This window comes from Bacillus rossius, chromosome 5, assembly GCF_032445375.1.
Source record: "Bacillus rossius redtenbacheri isolate Brsri chromosome 5, Brsri_v3, whole genome shotgun sequence".
NCBI lineage: Eukaryota > Metazoa > Arthropoda > Insecta > Phasmatodea > Bacillidae > Bacillus > Bacillus rossius.
In genome coordinates this window covers 77,787,205-77,810,783 of record NC_086333.1, presented here as the reverse complement: position 1 = coordinate 77,810,783, position 23,579 = coordinate 77,787,205, and the positions used below count along the sequence as shown (strand labels likewise).

At 43.9% G+C, this 23,579-nt stretch overlaps 1 protein-coding gene across 1 annotated transcript; it reads left to right on the top strand.

The window, feature by feature from the left end:
• The first annotated feature begins 1,278 nt into the window (after positions 1-1,278).
• On the top strand, positions 1,279-23,467 carry LOC134532059 (chitinase-like protein EN03). Its single transcript, XM_063368237.1, has 6 exons — positions 1,279-1,487; positions 4,058-4,308; positions 13,348-13,480; positions 16,937-17,109; positions 19,147-19,336; positions 21,989-23,467. Exons 1-6 carry the CDS (start codon positions 1,373-1,375, stop codon positions 22,435-22,437), a joined length of 1,311 nt encoding a protein of 436 aa, XP_063224307.1. The 5' UTR covers positions 1,279-1,372; the 3' UTR covers positions 22,438-23,467.
• The last annotated feature ends 112 nt before the right edge of the window (positions 23,468-23,579 follow it).

The following is a 23,579-nucleotide window of genomic DNA, read 5'->3' as shown; positions in this document are numbered from 1 at the left end:
CGAAATGAATCCGCGAATTTTACAGGTCTCTACGCATTAGTAATATTATTATAGTGCGTGCACGTTTCAAAAGTCATTGTTCACAATGAAAGTAAAGTTTGGTCTCCGCAAACTGTGGCAAATAAATAAATTTAGTTTAAAACATTTTCGGCGAACAATTTTCAGGTCATAATTAATGTCAGTAACTCATAAGTAGGTGAGGTCACCTATTTGTAGACACTTAATTGTAAATGTGTTGAAACTTGATTATAAATGTGTTGAAGGAAGCATTAATTTTTTTAATAAACTGAATTAATTTTTGAATGTATGTATAGATAAAATGATTTTAAGAGCATTTTGGTTACTAAAGTGTTAAATAAAAAGTAAACAACAAAACACCTTTCAAAATTGTGACATTACTTTATATTGGAAGTAAGCCAGAAGAAGACAGTTTCCTTTACTAGTATACCTGCATACTTCATACTTCTAATTCAGTCAACCTCCGTGAAGTCTCGTTTAGAACACAGCCCTGGAGTCAGTGCTACCTATCCGTACAGACGCAAGAGGGCAATAAGGGCTACACCGACACGCACAATTAAGTTCCCTGTAGTCTCAGCGCGCGGTCTCTGACATGTCGATGTGAAAATCTTGGAAACATTGATGGCGGCCAAAAAGTTTTATAAATAAATTTATCATTTTTTTGTTTTTAAAACCATATGTTTACATAACGCGAAATTTTGCTGTTGCATCGTGTATAGTATTACATCCGACCTGCTATTATGATTCCAGAATTATGTGCACAGAAAATAAGAGAAATAGAAAGAGAGAGAATCAACTATACCCCAGTTCGCAAAATAAATCCACAAGTTAAAATATTTAAAAAAAATGTATTTTCAAAATTCTCTAAAATTCTATTTTATGTGCAGTATTTACAAAGTACCTTTTTAATTTTTCATTCATGCATCAACATCGATAAAAGCGTCAACCGCACCGTACCGCACTGCAAGTTGCCTCCTGGCGGGAGCTTCTCCCGTGAGAACATCACTAGGGTATAGCCTCCTGGAGAGAGCTTCAGTGCGTGAGCACATCACTAGGGTATAGCCCCCTGGAGGGAGCTTCTCCCGTGAGCACCACACTAGGGTATAGCCTCCTGGAGGGAGCTTCTCCCGTGAGCACCGCACTAGGGTGTAACCTCCTGGAGGGTACTTCTCCCATGAGCACCGCACTGCAAGTTGCCCCCTGGATGGAAAGGTCCTCAGCTGACCGCGCGGGCGTCACCCCCTCCATCGGCCGCGCCCGAAGGCCAGGCGCCGCTGTAGCCTCCAGGCGCGGAGAACTGCCGGCATTCGCACTGGCGTGTTCGTCCCGGCGCTACCTCCCTGTCTTATCCGCCATGCATCTGTGCTGGCTGGCGCTGGGCGCCGCTATCCTGCTGGCTGCAGCCCCCACCGGTTCGCGAGCCGCGCGGGTCCTGTGCTACTACGACAGCCGCGCCTACTGGCGACAAGGTGAGCGCACTTACTCTACCTTCTCCACCGCCACTGCGCACTTCAGTGTCCGCTATCATTTACCTTAGTTTATGCTCGTCATTCAAAAGGGGGTTGTCTGTAAAGTCGGTTTACGGACGATAATTTTACGTGATAACGTCATAACAAAACATTGATGAAAAATTGCATACTTTTTAATTTTCAAATATTATTTACAGTTTTTTGCAAATTTAATTTAAATAATTTGTTTAAATATAATCACGGACAATTAGTTATATTCTTAATTTGAAATGACGAAATTGTTAAATTAAATTACATTTTTTAATTTTTTTTTTTTTAAAGCCCGCGTTAACCTAACCTGTTTGATATTACAGAAGATTTTCTCGGACGGTGGTTGGCCGGTTCTTGCACGCTCGGCTCAGGCGGACCATGACGATGAGTCATGCTTTTTCGTGCGTGCAGCCGGCGTTCGTCGATTTATAAGACGTTATCACGTCAAAAAAAATCAATAATATGTAAAACCATGTTTAATTGTTTATAAAAGTTTTTTTTCTTTCAACTTAAAGACTGGAAGCATGAAATCATGCATTATACAGTTTTGTATTAATCGCTCGTCTGTAGCCTTCGTGACCATTGAAACCTGAATTTTTCATTTAAGGATTTCGGGAAAACTTTATCTCCTTTGACTAATGGATGATTTACTAAAAATAAAGAGTACGGTACGTACGAATAGTTAATCAAAAACTTTGTACCACATGATTTCGTGCTTTTGAATACATTGCTAGAACAGACTTGGAAATTTGCCCTTAAGTTAAAATACCATTAAATTACTTTTTTAGTAGGGGAAATAAAACTTTTATAAACACTGAAATATGGTTATGTTATGAATTTTTTTAATCACTAGCAAAAACACGAAATCATTAGAATTTTTTTTCCACACGGAAAGTTGATGATTTAATTTTTAAGCCTGGTGTTCTAATGGATATTTCTATAAATTCTAACACGATACGACCCTTGCATCTGTCACAAATTTTGTTAAACAGATATTCACTAAGTGTAATAGAATGGGTGTAAATCATCACTTAAGTGTTAGCGATTATAATCCTTTGCGCAACTTTTCACGTCTTTTATATTGGACTTACTGAATATCCATTGAAATTTTTTTTTGTCACGGAACAATAAATTCATGGGAGTTTTCGTGTTTAATTTACAGAAACAGCCTTACTAATCGTTACTACGAGAAAAGGGTAGAAAAATCAACGTCTTCTCAGACCGCGCCTTAGGATGACAGTAACCTAAATAATTTTGCTTCAATGATTTAATGATATTGCTCAAATTTAAATGGATTTATAATATAGCCAAATTAAATTGTTTATAAAATATGTCATCAATTGTATAAGCATGAAATTAGTGTTTTTGAATGTATACCTACATAAATCCTAATATGTAATACTTTAGTTAACGACATCGCGTAATTTACGGTTTTTAATTAATCGTTCGTATTTAAGCATTGTTGCAAATCTATTTTGTTGGAATATTTTTCGTTAAAAAGATATTTTTTTTCAGATACCCTTCTCCAGGGCCTTAAGAAAAGTGTGAAAATATTCAGGGTAGGCGATATGCCTTATATGAAAGAGAAACAATGAAAAATGTAATCTAGGATTTAACATAGTTTAGATTTCAACAGATAATTGTTATGTTGTTATATTAGGATTTCCTTTGTTAAGGTAGAGATATCACTGTAAAGATGTTTGGCTATTTAAAAAAAAAAACGTGGCCCTTGGTTGAGTAACATTATTAGCGGCATGCATTATTATATTTAAATGTAAAACTGAACACATTTCCTTACAGAGGTAACAATTTTTTAAGCAAACCACAACTTAGGCATTCCGCAAAATTTGTATGCTAAGTATTAGTCAAATTAAAAAACAATAAAGAGTTTTCATGGCCTGAAAGCATATGTGACTGCGAGCGCAGACGTATTAATCTTATGCGATATCTTTGAAAACGATGTATGTTAGTAGTGCGCATTTCCATAACATTAGAAACGAGGATTGTGTCATTATAACTTCATAGTTAATTCGCACTATATCTTAATCAGCGCTTTGAAAAACGTTTTCAACCCACTTATGGCTTTTAAAATGATTAAAGCATTGTTATCGAAAAAAATTGATCCCTTTTAAACCTAGAAATTACTAAGTAAGCACGACCATGATATGTAGATCACGGATGTAAGAATGTAGGCGCAATCTTCAATGCAATAATTGACGAAATTATTGCCCATTTGGGCACGACATTATTTTTGATTATTGTGAAGCTTGACCCTAATTACGCGTTGATGTTTTTTTACATGAGTTTTACTCACTTCATAATTAAATTTTTAGAATGTCTTTTGAACGCGTTCCTTTCAAACTGTCAAACAAACTTGAAACATTAGCATTTTGGAGCTATTGAGTTGGTTTGATTGCTAAGTAGGTAGCGTTACTTCAACTGAAGATCAGACACCCACCTCGAACAGGAAAGAAGTGAGCTAGCAGGTAGGAATGGGTACAAGGGAACAAGCACTCGGAAGACTCCCTGTGCACCCGCAGGCTCGGCCAAGTACGTGGTGTCGGACATCGAGTCCAGCCTCACGTACTGCACGCACGTGCTGTACGGCTACGCCAAGATAGACTCCACCAACAGCCAGCTGACGCCGCTGGACGACTACCTGGACGTGGACACGGGCAAGGGAAACTACCGCGCCGCCACCGCGCTGAGGCGCCGCTACTTCGGCATCAAGTTGCTGCTGTCCGTGGGCGGCGGCGCAGACACCGAGAACCGCGAGAAGTACCTCACCCTGGTCAGTGAACCCACAACCTCACCAGCAGTGTCCTCTGCTGGTGGCCCAGATCCCTCATTCCTCATTCCTCATTACTCGTAGAAGGCCTAGAGGTAAATGGACCAGTGAGCACTCCCTCTTACCAACAGTGTCCTGTGCTGGTGGCCCAGATCCCTCATTCCTCATTCCTCATTCCTCCATAAGGCCTAGAGGTAAATGGACCAGTGAGCACTCCCTCTTACCAACAGTGTCCTGTGCTGGTGGCTCAGATAACTCATTCCTCATTCCTCATTCCTCGTAGAAGGCTTAGAGGTAAATGGACCAGTGAGCACTCCCTCTTACCAACAGTGTCCTGTGCTGGTGGCTCAGATAACTCATTCCTCATTCCTCATTCCTCGTAGAAGGCTTAGAGGTAAATGGACCAGTGAGCACTCCCTCTTACCAACAGTGTCCTGTGCTGGTGGCTCAGATAACTCATTCCTCATTCCTCATTCCTCGTAGAAGGCTTAGAGGTAAATGGACCAGTGAGCACTCCCTCTTACCAACAGTGTCCTGTGCTGGTGGCTCAGATAACTCATTCCTCATTCCTCATTCCTCGTAGAAGGCTTAGAGGTAAATGGACCAGTGAGCACTCCCTCTTACCAACAGTGTCCTGTGCTGGTGGCTCAGATAACTCATTCCTCATTCCTCATTCCTCGTAGAAGGCCTAGAGGTAAATGGACCAGTGAGCACTCCCTCTTACCAACAGTGTCCTGTGCTGGTGGCCCAGATCCCTCATTCCTCATTCCTCATTCCTCGTAGAAGGCCTAGAGGTAACTGGACCAGTGAGCACTCCCTCTTCCCAACAGTGTCCTGTGCTGGTGGCTCAGATCCCTCATTCCTCATTCCTCGTAGAAGGCCTAGAGGTAACTGGACCAGTAAGCACTCCCTCTTCCCAACAGTGTCCTGTGCTGGTGGCTCAGATCCCTCATTCCTCATTCCTCGCAGAAGGCCTAGAGGTAACTGTACCAGTGAGCACTACCTCTTCCCAACAGTGTCCTGTGCTGGTGGCTCAGATCCCTCATACCTCATTCCTCGTAGGAGGCCTAGAGGTAACTTGACCAGTTTGCACTACTTCTTTCCAACAGTGTCCTGTGCTGGTGGCTCAGATCCCTCATTCCTCATTCCTCGCAGAAGGTCTAGAGTTAACTGTACCAGTGAGCACTACCTCTTCCCAACAGTGTCCTGTGCTGGTGGCTCAGATCCCTCATTCCTCATTCCTCGCAGAAGGCCTAGAGGTAACTTGACCAGTTTGCACTACTTCTTCCCAACAGTGTCCTGTGCTGGTGGCTCAGATCCCTCATTCCTCATTCCTCGCAGAAGGCCTAGAGGTAACTGTACCAGTGAGCACTACCTCTTCCCAACAGTGTCCTGTGCTGGTGGCTCAGATCCCTCATTCCTCATTCCTCGTAGAAGGCTTAGAGGTAAATGGACCAGTGAGCACTCCCTCTTACCAACAGTGTCCTGTGCTGGTGGCTCAGATAACTCATTCCTCATTCCTCATTCCTCGTAGAAGGCTTAGAGGTAAATGGACCAGTGAGCACTCCCTCTTACCAACAGTGTCCTGTGCTGGTGGCTCAGATAACTCATTCCTCATTCCTCGCAGAAGGCCTAGAGGTAACTGTACCAGTGAGCACTACCTCTTCCCAACAGTGTCCTGTGCTGGTGGCTCAGATAACTCATTCCTCATTCCTCATTCCTCGTAGAAGGCCTAGAGGTAAATGGACCAGTGAGCACTCCCTCTTACCAACAGTGTCCTGTGCTGGTGGCCCAGATCCCTCAATCCTCATTCCTCATTCCTCCATAAGGCCTAGAGGTAACTGGACCAGTGAGCACTCCCTCTTCCCAACAGTGTCCTGTGCTGGTGGCTCAGATCCCTCATTCCTCATTCCTCGTAGAAGGCCTAGAGGTAACTGGACCAGTAAGCACTCCCTCTTCCCAACAGTGTCCTGTGCTGGTGGCTCAGATACCTCATTCCTCATTCCTCATTCCTCGCAGAAGGCCTAGAGGTAACTGTACCAGTGAGCACTACCTCTTCCCAACAGTGTCCTGTGCTGGTGGCTCAGATCCCTCATACCTCATTCCTCGTAGGAGGCCTAGAGGTAACTTGACCAGTTTGCACTACTTCTTTCCAACAGTGTCCTGTGCTGGTGGCTCAGATCCCTCATTCCTCATTCCTCGCAGAAGGCCTAGAGTTAACTGTACCAGTGAGCACTACCTCTTCCCAACAGTGTCCTGTGCTGGTGGCTCAGATCCCTCATTCCTTATTCCTCACAGAAGGCCTAGAGGTAACTTGACCAGTTTGCACTACTTCTTCCCAACAGTGTCCTGTGCTGGTGGCTCAGATCCCTCATTCCTCATTCCTCGCAGAAGGCCTAGAGGTAACTGTACCAGTGAGCACTACCTCTTCCCAACAGTGTCCTCTGCTGGTGACTCAGATCCCTCATTCCTCATTCCTCGTAGGAGGCCTAGAGGTAACTGGACCAGTGAGCACTACCTTTTCCCAACAGTGTCCTGTGCTGGTGGCTTAGATTCCTCATTCCTCATTCCTTGTAGGAGGCCTAGAGGTAACTGGACCAATGAGCACTACCTCTTCCCAACAGTGTCCTCTGCTGGTGGCTCAGATCCCTCATTCCTTATTCCTCGTAGGAGGCCTAGAGGTAACTGGACCAGTGAGCACTACCTCTTCCCAACAGTGTCCTGTGCTGGTGGCTCAGATCCCTCATTCCTCATTCCTCGCAGAAGGCCTAGAGGTAACTGGACCTGTGAGCACTCCCTCTTCCTAACATTGTCCTGTGCTGGTGGCTCAGATCCCTCATTCCTCATTCCTCGTAGGAGGCCTAGAGGTAACTGGACCAGTGAGCACTACCTCTTCCCAACAGTGTCCTGTGCTGGTGGCTCAGATCCCTCATTCCTCATTCCTCGTAGGAGGCCTAGAGGTAACTGGACCAGTGAGCACTACCTCTTCCCAACAGTGTCCTCTGCTGGTGGCTTAGATCCCTCATTCCTCATTCCTCGCAGAAGGCCTAGAGGTAACTGTACCAGTGAGCACTCCCTCTTCCCAACAGTGTCCTGTGCTGGTGGCTCAGATCCCTCATTCCTCATTCCTCGTAGAAGGCCTAGAGGTAACTGAACCAGTGAGCCCTTCCTCTTCCCAACAGTGTCCTGTGCTGGTGGCTCAGATACCTCATTCCTCATTCCTCGTAGGAGGCCTAGAGGTAACTGGACCAGTGAGCACTACCTCTTCCCAACAGTGTCCTCTGCTGGTGGCTCAGATCCCTCATTCCTCATTCCTCGTAGAAGGCCTAGAGGTAACTGGACCAGTGAGCACTACCTCTTCCCAACAGTGTCCTCTGCTGGTGGCCCAGATCCCTCATTCCTTATTCCTCGTAGGAGGCCTAGAGGTAACTGGACCAGTGAGCACTACCTCTTCCCAACAGTGTCCTGTGCTGGTGGCTCAGATCCCTCATTCCTCATTCCTCGTAGAAGGCCTAGAGGTAACTGGACCAGTGAGCACTACCTCTTCCCAACAGTGTCCTGTGCTGGTGGCTCAGATCCCTCATTCCTCATTCCTCGTAGAAGGCCTAGAAGTAACTGGACCAGTGAGCACTACCTCTTCCCAACAGTGTCCTCTGCTGGTGGCTCAGATCCCTCATTCCTTATTCCTCGTAGGAGGCCTAGAGGTAACTGGACCAGTGAGCACTACCTCTTCCCAACAGTGTCCTGTGCTGGTGGCTCAGATCCCTCATTCCTCATTCCTCGTAGAAGGCCTAGAGGTAACTGAACCAGTGAGCCCTTTTTTCTTCCCAACAGTGTCCTGTGCTGGTGGCTCAGATACCTCATTCCTCATTCCTCGTAGGAGGCCTAGAGGTAACTGGACCAGTGAGCACTACCTCTTCCCAACAGTGTCCTGTGCTGGTGGCTCAGATCCCTCATTCCTTATTCCTCACAGAAGGCCTAGAGGTAACTGTACCAGTGAGCACTCCCTCTTCCCAACAGTGTCCTGTGCTGGTGGCTCAGATCCCTCATTCCTCATTCCTCGTAGAAGGCCTAGAGGTAACTGAACCAGTGAGCCCTTCCTCTTCCCAACAGTGTCCTGTGCTGGTGGCTCAGATACCTCATTCCTCATTCCTCGTAGGAGGCCTAGAGGTAACTGAACCAGTGAGCCCTTCCTCTTCCCAACAGTGTCCTGTGCTGGTGGCTCAGATCCCTCATCCTCATTCCTCGTAGAAGGCCTAGAGGTAACTGGACCAGTAAGCACTCCCTCTTCCCAAAAGTGTCCTGTGCTGGTGGCTCAGATACCTCATTCCTCATTCCTCATTCCTCGCAGAAGGCCTAAAGGTAACTGGACCAGTGAGCCCTTCCTCTTCCCAACAGTGTCCTGTGCTGGTGGCTCAGATCCCTCATTCCTCATTCCTCGCAGAAGGCCTAGAGGTAACTGAACCAGTGAGCCCTTCCTCTTCCCAACAGTGTCCTGTGCTGGTGGCTCAGATCCCTCATTCCTCATTCCTCGTAGAAGGCCTAGAGGTAACTGAACCAGTGAGCCCTTCCTCTTCCCAACAGTGTCCTGTGCTGGTGGCTCAGATACCTCATTCCTCATTCCTCATTCCTCGCAGAAGGCCTAAAGGTAACTGGACCAGTGAGCCCTTCCTCTTCCCAAAAGTGTCCTGTGCTGGTGGCTCAGATCCCTCATTCCTCATTCCTCGTAGAAGGCCTAGAGGTAACTGAACCAGTGAGCCCTTCCTCTTCCCAACAGTGTCCTGTGCTGGTGGCTCAGATCCCTCATTCCTCATTCCTCGTAGAAGGCCTAGAGGTAACTGAACCAGTGAGCCCTTCCTCTTCCCAACAGTGTCCTGTGCTGGTGGCTCAGATACCACATTCCTCATTCCTCATTCCTCGCAGAAGGCCTAAAGGTAACTGGACCAGTGAGCCCTTCCTCTTCCCAAAAGTGTCCTGTGCTGGTGGCTCAGATCCCTCATTCCTCATTCCTCGCAGAAGGCCTAGAAGTAACTGGACCAGTGAGCACTACCTCTTCCCATCAGTGTCCGGTGCTGTTGGCTCAGATATATCATTCCTCATTCCTCGCACTGTTTAGTATGGGATGTGTTCACATGAGGAATTGCCTGGCTCACGTCAGATTCCAGAGCAGAAGGCCTTGAGGTAACTTGGTCAGTGAGGACCCCCTCTTACCAACAGTGTCCTGTGCTGGTAACAGAGTGTTTGATTACGTGTACCTAACTCTGGTCACGAGTACAATATGCCTTTATATGGGGAAGTGTCTTTTTCTCGTCAGACTCTAGTACAAAAATCTTGGAGATAGAAGTACCTCACCCTGATTATAATCTATAATCCTAGAATACAATAAGTACATTTGTTCACACTTGTCAGAATATAGACCAGGGATACTTATATGTAATAAAACACTCGACTCACGTCAGACTCTATGTAGGAGTAAAGGTAAAGAACTACCTCACCTTGGTCAGAACTAAGCAACTTAGAGATAAATTCGTAGATAAGGTCAATTTACTCAGAATATAGTATAGGAAGCTTCGAGATAAATAATTCACTGCCTAGTTAGAATCTGTTGAACGAAAATTCATATCAAAATGTATAAGCTCACCCTTGTAAATCTTTAATTTTATAAATTTTGAAAACCAAGAATTAATAGTACCTCGCTTAGTCCAAATATAGTATAAGAAGGCCTTGACCTTTTGAACATCAATTTTAAATTGTTATTTATTATAGTCATGTAAAGAAGAATCATATGTTAGGAAGAAATAGTTCATACTTGTCAGTTCACGCTATCTCCTCAATTTTGAACGTTTGGAAATGTATTATATATAGGGGAAATAATTGTGTCATTTAGAAATTATGTTTTGAATTTGTTAGCACTGCAAAATAATTTTTTAGTCCCCAACAAGTACTTAAAATGTTTTGATACCAAGTTTATAGTTTTCATAAAAATATAAATTATTTTACATGTTAGTTTATGACAGTCGTTAAACTTGGTTTCGTCTGCGACCACCAGTCGCATGCAGTAAATATGTTGGCAAAAGTATTCTATGTAGGAACTTCACAGCAAACTGCTAAAACATGCCTAATCATTTACCTAATCGCCCTAGAGTACTAACTCTTGTGCGCCAAGTGTTCTGTAAATATGAGCTTCAGGGCCACGAAGTCAACGCGTCACTTAATATCCACGAACTCTCTCACGTGCCTGTCAGCTTGCTCTGCCCTCTAGTTCAAAGCTCCTTACAGAAATATTAGAACGGAAAATTGCTCAGAGAATTTCAAAATCCTTGTTGCGCATTTGTCCAAATTTTTTTTTTTTAAAAAAAAGGGGACATCTTTAGGAACACGAAAGCTCAAATTGAAGAAAATTATAAATAGGCATATACCCAACATTCCAAGAAAATAAAACACTCTTGGAGAAAGGATAAAAATTGATGTGGCTTTAATGACAAAAAATTTGTTAAAATTCTGCTTGCCGACACTTCAATGCTGAAAAAAAAATTTAAGTGATTTGATGAAAATGAGCCATGAATCAAGTTCCACATTGCAAGCCTGCAAGCTGTATTTGAGCCAGAGCAATGTCAATTATGTCACGATACCTATTGATGTATTTTTATGGTGAAATATTTGAAACATTTTTGAGAAAAAAAGGCTCACAGCAATGTATTTCCAGCAACATATGTTTTATACTAGCTTACCTCATAGTCGTTGACTAACTAAATTAATTTTTCGAAAAATAGCTGTGAATATATTCAGTTCTAGCTGCCCGACCCGGCTTCGCACGGCTATACTAATGGAAAAAAACTAAGCCACATCTCCCATTTACAGTAATGGTAAATAAAAAAAATTCAGTGAAAATTTATTAAAATGCTGTATAATGTACCGGAGAGAAAATGAATAGCACCGATGTTTTCCCGACTCGTGCACGCAACGTACAACTGATTTTCCCGTACTTCGCTACGGCAGTCTACAGGCAGATCACCCTTGCGCCGCTCATTATACATGCCCCTCCTTGTGGGTACACCACTGCCGCGCGATGCCCGTTGCCATGGAGACGCAGAAGGCATGAACAATGCAAAATCCTGTTCTCATGCAGACAAAGTAGGTACCCACTGTTGCCTGGTTTTAACCACCCATGGGATCTAATTTTCGGAAAATGTCATCCTGCGTAACATAAGGTACATTACTGTGAAGTTTCAAGTCTGTAAAATATATATACTTGAAAAAAGGGCAATTTTGATATCTAAAGTACACGCAAAATTTCAACGGTGATGAGGACTGCACTAACAATGAAATAGTCGTTGCCATAGAGACGAATGAAGCATTAACAAAGCAACAGCCGTTGCCATGGTGATTTACTACCAAAAACTGGAAATTTTGATATATTACGCTCCCGAAACTCCCCTTGGGATCGGATTTCCGCAGAATCCGTTCTTAGTGAGCGTCTACATTACAAAATGAGTAACTATGCTAAATTTCAAGTCAATCGGGTGTATAGTTTTAGAGATCTCGTGATGAGTGAGTCAGTGAGTGGTATTTCGCTTAATAAACTTCTAGCGCCTGCGGCATTGTCAACACACACTTCGTACGTGTACTGCATGTTGTATCTAACCTCCTCCAACGCATTTGATTCTAAATTGGACTTTTAGTAAGGATCCCTAATATTATTGATAATATAATATAGCCTATAGCCTTCCTCGATAAATATAATATCCAACACTGAAAGAATTTTTCAAATCGGACCAGTGGTTCCTGAGATTAGCGCTTTCAAACAAACAAACAAACTCTTCAGCTTTATAATATTAGTATAGATAACATCTCATGCCAGAGGCAATGTAAGCTAGTACGATATCTTCCAAGCACAATTTAGTTCGTTGCATATCAACTTCAGTAATTATTTAATCATATGCTAACAAGTGTATAGAAAGATTCGTATCTCCTGCGAATGGGGCAGTCACTGACTCAAACTCACCCAATGTAAAGAAATTCAGACTTGAAATTATTTTTAAATTATTCAATGTGGAGTTGTCATTTGACGTAGTGCAAATTTCAATGTACTACACCCGAGATTTTAACATTAATAAAATTGATATTTGCAAAGTGATATGTACATGTTTTTATGACCTCGACAATGTGCCTAAATAGTTGCCTTATTTTTAGGATAATTTTATTGAAAGTACAGTGGGTTGATATGTTTTTGTACGCGGTCTAAAACACCATAAGTAGGGACTGGAAAATCTCGCGGATGCAACATGTTCTACCCGATAGACTACAAAGTAGCGTTAAAAATTCTCCTCTTCATTGACTCCTGACTCATGAACTGGGTAGCCCGTGATCGGATACTTATTCGGTTGAACGTTCTTCATTGGCCCTCAGCTCTCCAGGAATTTGGTTGTTTCGGAGTTGCTCTACCCAGATGAGCGCCTTCTTATAGAAATTTAAAATTTGAAAACACTACTTAAAATGTGTCAAGTATAAGTGACGGCAACTGTTCTGTAGGTAGTGTAGTACTAAGACAGTAGGATAGTAACGAATTTAAATTTAGATTATTCAGGGGTGGATCCAGATGCTTTTTTTGTTGGGAGTGGTGGGGGGGGGGGTCTTTGAGCCCCTTAGCCTCCTCCCCGGATTATTCGCCCCCGGCACGGATGCAGAATGTATTAAGTGTAAGTGACGGCAACTGTTCTGTAGGTAGTGTAGTACTAAGACAGTAGGATAGTAACAAGTTTAATTTGAGATAAGGTATTCAGGGATGGATCCAGATCCGGATTATTCGCCCCCGGCACGAATGCAGAATGTATCAAGTGTAAGTGTTGGAAACTGTACTGTAGGTGGTGTAGTACCTACCAAGACAGCAGGATGGTAACAAGTTTAACTTGAGAATATTCAGGGGTGGATCCAGATGCTTGCTTGCTGCGGGGGGGGGGGGGTTCTTTGAGCCTCCCGGACCCGGATTGGCCCCCGGCAAGGATGCGGTGAGTGACTAACACCCCCTGTGCTTGCCCGCAGCTGGAGAACTCCGACACGCGCACGGCCTTCATCAACTCGGCCAAGATGCTGGTGAAGCAGAACGGCTTCGATGGCCTGGACCTGGCCTGGCAGTTCCCCGAGACCAACGTCAAGAAGCAGCGCAGCACTCTAGGTACTCACTTCCACGGTACAGCGGCGCGCATTACCTTTACATACCCTTCTGGTGGCTTGTCTGCTGTCCGCTGTCTCTTCTGCACCTCGCCTGCTTCATGACGAGTACTGGTCGCTGCCGGGTCGTTTCCACAACGCTGAAATACCACAACGCCGAATGCCTAATTGACCGCAGCGCCGACAGCTAGAAAACTGCTGTGTACCACAACGCCGAAATACAGTAACGCCGAAAAATGTTGCTGCGGAGAGGCCACAGGAGCAAAATGAAAAACAACTGAATGAATTTGTGTGTGTTTCTTTAAATGTATCTTAACGCCGAAATACCACAACCTATCCTAACCTAGGCTAGCCTAACCTAACCTAACCTAACCTAACCTTTGTGGCAGTCCTGCCACGACATTTTTCGGCGTTAATTGTATTTCGGGCGTTGTGGTAATTCGGCGTTGTGGTACACAGCAGTTTTCTAGCTGTCGGCGTTGTAGTCAATTCGGCATTCGGCGTTATGGTTTTCGGCGTTATTGTACGTTAGGCGTTGTGGTGCGTCCCCGTATCTCGCCCCTCGCACGCATGCTGGCACCTGGTGCAGGCTAGTGCAGCGTGTTGAACGCTTGCAGTAACTGCGGTGCGGTTGGTGGAGGGGGGAAGGGCTCGAATGAGAGGCTGTGTGTGCCAGTGGCTGTTGGTCGAGCTGAAAGGTAAATGTATCTGATTAGTGCAGAGCGACCACGCAACATCTGCTACAGCTGCCTACAGTACATAACCAACGTATGCATACATTAGTATGTACGCCATCCAAGCAGTCAAATTTTTGAAGGAAAAAAAAAAAAGTAAAAGGCACACTACATAACTCTCTATGTGCTTAGTTTTTTACCTTCCTTTTTCAGTGCTGGTCCTATCGAGGGTCAATTTTTTTTGTGGGGGGGGGGGGGAGTGGTTTCTCCCTCCTCTTTCACCCCTCATTCAAACATGTCATTTATAGCTTTAAAAAAACACTGGAGTTTTAATACCTGGTCTTTGAAATTAGTTATATATTTTTTTGTAAAAAAAATATTATTATTTTACATTTTTCCTTGCAACTGTGTTATGTGTAATTATTGTTTTCATAATCTATTGCTGTAAAATATCAAACAAAATTCAAGTTTTGATAATGACTTTTAAATACGTCAGAAATGCTTTAAAATAGCTTTTTAAAGGGCAATTTTCTTTTTAAATTTTTAGTTCACCATTTAAATCTTTGTTATTTTATCAACCCAAAACCCTTTATCATCAGTCACTCCCCTCCCTTGTTAAAAATGGAATATGTGTCCGCCGTTATCCACTATAGCATAATAAATAATATTAGGTATTTTTATAACACCAAACTTACATCATTTTCACCCTATTAAGGGTGTAATTTCTGAAAACGTGTGCGTGTTTATGTATATATGTATATATAGTTTAATGTTTTTTTTTTTTTGTTATTCGTGCGCACATTACATGACAGCACCCAACTTGGTGTCACCGAATGCCGACACTTGCACTCGTAAACTATGCTTCACACCGGACCGCATGCACAGATAGTAGGTCTACTGGTACTGCACTCTTGCACCACGTATCGCCGCCTCCCACGCTAGTGAACACTGTCGCGTATCGGCGTTTGCCGTAAGCATAACGGGAAGCCTACGATTCACGCCGAGTATTCGACATGCCCGAACATTACCGAATACTTGCCTTCGGGTGTCTTCGGAATTCGTTTTTTTTTTTTTTTAGTTGAAAAAAGTCTGTTTTAAATGCCGGAAATGTCAATGCTAACTTCTCTAATGCTACCAATGAGAAAATCTAGTCAATGTGAGTGTTAAACATACTGGAGAGATGTATGAATGAAAAAAGAAATAAAACACCATTTATGTTTGTTCTTCTGAAATAATAAATTTGTAATTATTAAGGTGAGTAATTTTTATAAAAGGGAAAATAATAATAATAATGATAATAATAATAATAATAATAACAAATACTTTTTGACAAGGTTTTTCTGACATTGTGATCTAATAGTTGACCATTTTTAAACAATGATTAGGTTAGGTTTATGTATTACAAATCTGTGATGTAGAGAATGAAAATGGTCAGTTGGGTTAGGTTGTGTGGACAGTGGGTTATGAGAGGTTAGGTCCATTTAATATTCTTTAAAATTAGGATGATTGGTTAGGATAGGTTAGCTACATAGCTAAACAAACGGGCATGTCGAAAACTCCGCATGAATCGTAGGCCATGAGGCACTCGTACCAACTGTTGTCACGTTTCTGTGTGCATCACATCTCCACCCGCACATGCTTTCAAATTGGCTGATTCCTTACTGTAGAACTTTACCTTCTTTCGAATGGGTCTATGTGATTCGATCATTCTGCCACTGGCTGATAGTTGACTGGTCTAAAGTCGTAGAAAGAGATGCCCAAATAAGTGTGATACAATCATTAAAGCAATAGATAGGGACTGGAAAAATTCGCGGTTTCAATGACCTCTAGGATAGACACTACGTTCCTCCATGTACTCATGCAAATTACACTTGCTGATTGGCTACTAATGCGTGACACCTGTCAACTGGCATGCTCGTGATTCGCTGTTTTTTGTTGTTGTTGTTGAGTATTTTTCATTGGCTTAGGGTCATTCAGGTAAACTGTGGTCCGATCACTGAAGCAGCATGAAGTTGAACTAGTTTGGATTCTAACGTATCGCGAAATGATTCCGCGAATTTTTCCGGTCTCTATAAATAGGGATAAATCCCCTCCCCTCTATAGTTATTAAAATACTAGCGAAAAGTCAGCCACGGCTAATACGTAGGCTCGTAGTTTAGTGTCAATAGATATGTAAGTAATTTTTGAAAACACGTGTTAAAATTTTATTTTTTCTTTCTATTTTATCGCAAAGTCCCCTGCCCCCTTCTCCTTAGAAATGTTTCCTGTAACCGTCACTGACGGACGCCAAACGAATTCACGAAATATACTATCTGTGAAATAAATATATTTTACTATAATTACTAGAGACCGGAAAAATTCGCAGATTAGCTTAGCGATAGTCTGAAATTCATTTACCTATACCTTTAAACTGCTCTTGCTATTGGCTCACTGTTCGTCTGGGCTACTCCGGGCCAATGAGAAACCCTCAACCAGAGAAGTGACGTATCACGGGGCAATACCAGTTGAGACGACTCACGAGTCAGCAGCCAACGAACTGGCGTTATTTGCCCGAGTGCACAGAGGACCGCGTAGACTATCCTGGAGGTCATCGAAAGCACGAATTTTTCAGGTCCCTAATGATTGCATTAATATTCTTATTATATCATAATATATAAGTATTCATGTATATTTGCCAGACAGGCTTGCAACTACACACGCGAGGACCTCGGAGGGAATCACGCACGCTCCACGTGGTTAGGTACTGTGTAGTATAGGCTACGAGGAAGGGTCTGGGCGGTGCGCAGGCTCCATCTGGCACAGCATCAAGCAGACGCTGGGCTACGGCCGCGACTACGTGGACGAGAAGCAGGCGGAGCACCGCAGCGGCTTCACGGCGCTGGTGCGCGACCTCAAGGCAGCGCTGCGGCCCGACAACCTGCTGCTCACCGTCGCCGTGCTGCCCAACGTCAACGCCTCGGTCAGTCGCCCGGGGGGTAGCAGGGTCGGGTAGCAGGCGGTAGTCGGGGGGGATGAGGGCAGGGTCGGGGGAGATGAGGGAAGAGTCGGGGCAGATGAGGGCAGAGTCTGGGGAAATAGCGGAAGAGTAAGGGAAATAAGGGAAGGGTTACGGAAAATAAGGGAAGAGTCAGGAAAAACAGTGGAAGAGTAAGGTAAAATAGGGGAAGAGTCAGGGAAAATAATGGAAGAGTTACGGAAAATATGGGAAAAGTTAGAGAAAATAAGGGAAGAGTTAGGGAGAATAAGGTAAAACCAGATACAAGTCAGTGAAATTTTGGGAAATTGAAACTCACCAGAGAAACTGAGGAAATTACTTGTAATCCTGTAATAGTATTGAACATTCCCCAGTGCTGGTAATTTGCTTCTGTCTGCTATTACTGACACCGTGATGTTATAGTGTACACACTATCAATTTTTTTTTTATTTCTTTAAAAATATTGCCTAATAGGAAATTGTTATAAAAATTGTCAAGACATTTTAAAATTTGAATAAGGGAAAAAGTATGAGAAATTTTGTGGCAGATTTGTGTGGATAGTATGTCATTTTAAATTTCCATACTGTGTAGTGTTCGCAGTAATACTGGATTCGGATTCTTGCCCGGGCATTTATGCTTTGTGTTCTCCCAGTACCTCATTTTAGTTAATATTATTTGTAAACCGGTTCCTGAATAGCTTTCCAGTATTAACTGCGCACATTAACAAACATAATATATTTAATTATAGTTCAATTATTTAATATAAATTTTCTTTAGTATGGTTTTATAAATATGCTCGAATTAAACATCAGTTAAAATATAAAATTGTACTCCAATTTTCGTAAGAATTATTCAATATTATTTTGAAAAACGTGTTTCATATATGCAAAGATAACTATAGCCATGTGTTGTACGACGTTGCAATAACTTTCTTGTAGTATTTCAAAGTACAGTACGTCCATAAAAGATTGCCCCAGTTATAGTTTATAGTAGCAATTGTAATCGTTGTAGAGTTTTGGTTCAAGGACGTAATTAAAAAGTAACTCGACAGTTTATAAGCACATGCGCGAGTAGGTATTGCTTTGTTGTTTTCTCGCTTGCAGCGCCACTTCAGGCAAAATATTTCGAATTCTGAGCGTAAAACCTTTCTTTGTTCTGCAATTTTCTATGGGTGAATCTATCATTTCAGTTCAACTTGCGTTTCGCTCGTACGAGAGAGTGGTTGAACCGTCCAAGTCCCTGACCTTTGGATTGGTCGTGACGGGTCGAGACGACAGAGCTCATATTCGCTGGCCTCCACATTCACCTGTCATGACGCCGTGCGATTTTTTTTCCGCTGGGGCTTTATAAAAGTTCGTGGCTATTGCTTGCATTACTCCGGACGCGCTAACCGGAGCGTGGGAAGAATTGGACTTTCGTTTTGAGGGTTCTGCCGTGTAGCTGAAGGTGCGCTTGTTGAACATCTGTGAGAAAAAAAAACAGTTTAGTTTACCTTTAATTTGACTTATGATTTGTTGTGAATAGTCTAGATCAGACTGTTATAGAATGCTACGAGCAACTGGGTGACCGAGGGGTCCCAGGGATGTGAGAGGTATAATTCCGTGTTGCTCCTACTCAGATCCCACAGAGGGGGCTGGCTCTGCAGGAGGTCCGGGGGTTCACGGCGGAGCTGGGGGCGGGTCGGTGGGGCCTAAGTTGGGATGGGTCTCCTCAACCTCTCGACCTAGCCGTGCGCTCGCTAGTAACATGCCGCGATTGTAAATGGCGAATCTATTTCCCGGTTCTCAGAACCCATGTTAGACACTGGCAACAGCGTCTGCCATGTAAAAGAACCATCTTTCTCCTAACCAGGTTCACACCCTAACGGGATCATATGCCTGGGGGAGTATTGGTGAATTGTATGAGGTGTGAACCTGAATTACGTTTTATAGTTTGCCATTGAAACTGGGGCATTGTTTTGTGGAGGGCCTCTGTTTCTCGGCGACTGGTCTTGTAACAGTCCCGTGCGCGCTCGGTCCGCAGACGTACCTGGACGCCCCTGAGGTGAGCCAGCACCTGGACACCATCTCGCTGATGGCCTACGACTACAAGACGCCCGAGCGCAACAAGAAGCAGGCCGACTACCCGGCGCCGCTGTACACGGCGGGCGGCCGAGACGCCAACCAGACCGTCGACGGCGCCGTCACGTGGTGGCTGCAGCAGGGCGTGCCAGGTCAGCAGCGCCCACTTCTCTATCTTCCCCCCCCCCCCACTGACGCGCGGCTCCGTCAGCTGCGCCCACTTCTCTCTCTCTCTCTCTCCCCCCCTCCCCCCCGACGTGCTTCTCCGTCTGCAGCGCACACTTATCTGTCTCTCTCTCTCTTTCTCTCTCTCCTCCGACGCGCGGCTCTGTCAGCAGCGCACACTTCTCTCTCCCCCCCCCCCCCTGCGATGTGCTTCTCCGTCAGCAGCGCACAGTTCTCTATTCCCCCCCCCCCCCCGACGCGCGGCTCCGTCAGCAGCGCACACTTATATGTCTCTCTCTCTTTCTCTCTCTCCTCCGACGCGCGGCTCGGTCAGCTGCGCCCACTTCTCTCTTTCCCCCCCCCCCCTCCCACCGATGTGCTTCTCCGTCAGCAGCGCACAGTTCTCTCTTTCCCCCCCCCCCCCCCCGACGCGCGGCTCGGTCAGCAGCGCACACTCCTCTCTCTCTCTCTCTCTCTCTCTCTCTCTCTCTCTCTCTCTCTCTCTCCCCCCCCCCCCCCAATGCACGGTTACTACCGCCAGCACTGTCCATGTCTCGGTCCGCTCTGTCCCCCACGCCACACACCACACACCACACCACTTCGTGAAGGATACGATAGGCCTACACTGTATTTTGTAAAGGTTTATTTGGAATGCGAATTTTCTTGTTGTATTCCATCAAGAGCATCGTTCGATAATAATCAAAAATTATTTTTGAAGTAGCTTGGCTTCTGGGTTGTAGCCGCGTCCTTGGCGAATAATTCGCCGAGGACGCGGCTACAACCCAGAAGCAAAGCTACTTCAGACAATGGCCGTGAAAGCCTGTGAACATTATTAATCAAAAATTTTACTCCTTAGGTTACGTAGCCGAAAGACGCCATCTTGGTTACAACCATCATTGTCAATTTTGTATTATATAACTATATATAGAAATATATAGTTATATACACACACGGTCAACACTGACTCACTGACTGATTTTGTGACTCTATGAATTCGGTTTTCATACACTAATAAAGTTAATATTTTGGACAATGTTTTAAATTTTAACATTGTTTGAAGATTGCTAAATTTCTGGAAGAGACTTCTTGTCTTGCTTCGGGGGAGGAAAGGGGGGCCGCCATAGCGTCGTATTTCGATGAGGTAGATAGTTACAGTATGTTTCAGAGATAAAGTAGCGAACTGTGGCTTCACCAGCTACAAGCTCTAGCCACTTAGCCGACAGGTCCATCCAATATAAGCTAGGGTCTGGGAAACACCGTGGCTTCAGTAAACTATTAGATTCCACACTCCTGTTAACAACCAGTTGGCTTCCGACATAATACAACATTTTTGCTCACCTGTTTTTTTTCTACAAGATTATCTATCAGTATCATAGTACTTCCCCAGAATGTCTTCTGGCTTCCACTACACTGTTTCTGTGCAGTAACAGCTCGTGCCCGAATCGCGACCAAAATATTCGAAATCCCATACTGTCGGAGAACTTTATGGCAATGTGAGTTTTCATCTCCTCTGGCTTTCTTTCTCACACATGATACATAAAGATAGCCATAATTACTTCGCGGATTAATTTCACTCAATGCTATACTCAAAATTGTTTTACATATTAAAACAAACCATTTTTAGAATACTAGATTGTCGACAACGATCTCACAACTTTGGCGGGTCACATGTAGTTTGGGGAACCTTTTTTTTTTTCCTTGTTTATTACTGGCTCAAGGTTTTAAAGGGCTTGACAATAGCACTGTAGTCTAATCATCCATGTGACACAATTTTTATGTGTGCTTCAGGTTAGTGGCAGTTCTATGTGAAGGATAGTGGCGGCTATAGTCACCCCTGTAAACCCTATTACTGAAATTAACCAACCTGAGGTAGTGCATTAAAACAGTCATAGTGGCTATTCACTTTTTCAAACTTTCTTACTCTTCGTTTGAATAAGAGGTGTTCCATATCTAATACCCAAGACCCTCCTGTCATCAGCTCCCTGCTGAAAATGAAGGGTTGGGGGGGGGGGGGGGGAAGTGCAAAAATTCTGAAAATTCGACAAAACATTCCCATGATAACCATTAACACGCCACTTAAATATCTTTGTGTTTTTTGACTTGATGACATCTTATAAATCGATCGAACGCCGGCTGCACGCACAAAAAAGTGTCACGTTCCACCTGAGCCCGAGCATGCAAGAACCGGCCAACCGCCGTGCGAGAAAATCTTCTATAACATATCAAACAGTGGTTAAGGCGGGCTTTTTTTTTTAACTAATTTGTTAATGATTATATTTATTAAACAAAAATTATTTAAATTAATTTTTTTTTCAAAAAAACTGTAAATAATATTTGAAAATTTAAAAAAAAGTATGCAATTTTTTCATCAATGTTTTTCATATGACGTTATCACTTAAAACTTAAAATTATCGTCCGTAAACCGGCTTTACAGACAACATCCCACCCCCCTTTTTTTTTTTTTTTTGCATTTTTCATTGGTCGTCAAGTAGTAAAACTAGCATTATAAAGTTAACACTTTGGATATCCGGCCGCTGAGAACATTTGTTAGTAGTTATGGGCCCAACCACCCTTTTTTTCAAATTGGTTTTATTCTCCGCAGCAGACTGTGTTCAGGTTGTATGTGTGCTGTGCCGCAGCCAGCAAGCTGAGCCTGGGCATCCCCATGTTCGGGCGCACGTGGAAGCTGACGGCGGACAGCGCGCCCTCCGGAGTGCCGCCCCTGGACGCCGACGGGCCGGGCGCCGAGGGCTCGCTGACCACCACCCCCGGCCTGCTGGCCTACCCCGAGGTGTGCGCGCTCATCCCCAACCCCAACCAGCGCGTGACGGGCAGCCTGCTGCGCAAGGTCAGCGACCCCTCGCAGAAGCTCGGCACCTACGCCTTCCGCCTGCCCGACCCGGAGACGGAGGAGGGCGGGCTGTGGGTGGGCTACGAGGACCCGGACACGGCGGGCAACAAGGCCACCTACGCCCGCCACAAGGGCCTGGGCGGCATCACCGCCGCAGACATCACCCTCGACGACTTCAAGGGCGTGTGCAGCGGCTACAAGTACCCCGTGCTCAAGGCGGCCAAGGAGCGCCTGTAGCGCGTCGCCTTACTCGCGGCATGAGCACCACCGGAGCACCACTGGAGCACCACCGGAGCACCACCGGAGCACCACTGGAGCGCCACTGGAGCACCACCGGAGCGTAGCCGTGCTACGTCAGTGGTACATTTCATCAAAGTCATCACACAACCGTGCTGCTGAGATCCTGTCAGTTCGCTGCTTGACCGAGCGCCATTCAAACACCTTCTATGTTCGTTCCTCTACAACCTAATAGTTTATATCATGAATTTTCCATGAATATATTTATTAATCACAAGTGTTTTCCACCTCTAATTGATAATTAGTTAATGTGTATAATACGTCAATGCCTGTGAAACAATAAAGTACTCCTTTTACAAGATATATACCAAAAAAAAAAAAGAAATGTTTTAGTCACTGGTAGTCTGATACCAGACAGCATTTTTTTAAAATATATTTTAATAATAGTGACAGAATATTTTCTAAACTACTTGTTTAAAAGTGTTCAGATACGAGCAAATTTGCTAATTCAATGCAGCACTCAATTTTACCACGTGTTACGATGTAATTCCTGATCATACTAAACTGCTGAACTAGACTGAAACAATATTCGTTACAATATATTATGAATAAAAAAAATTAGTTTTTTTAGAGATGTATTAATTTCCGCAACTTGGTTTGAATTTGTAAAAATTGCATCCTCATGAGAAATTCAAGACCAAGTATTTTCAACAGCATGCTATTCAGCACTTACTCACCATTATTCTGACCAAGTTTGTAACTCATGGACACTTTGCTTTATCTTCCATTGTGTCCCTACTATGGCCATTGTGGTATTTTCTTATCTCTTAAATTTATTTCCACGAATTCAAGTGCTTCAGAAAGGAATTTCCGAAGTATGATACTATATGTTATTTTCTGGATGGTTTTGGACAACTTACAGTGTCAAGTGAGAATGTCAAAAGAGCATCATCAAGTCTTGTAGCTGAATTGTATTGAATGTAAATGTATTTAACATTACAGTAAAATAAAATTCAAATATACCTTTAAACCCTAATTAACTTTATTTCACCTCAACCTTTAAACAATGGCAAAATATAAAGTTGCGTTGACTTTCAACAGTAACAGCAGACACAATGATAAACCACTCATGTAATTCATAA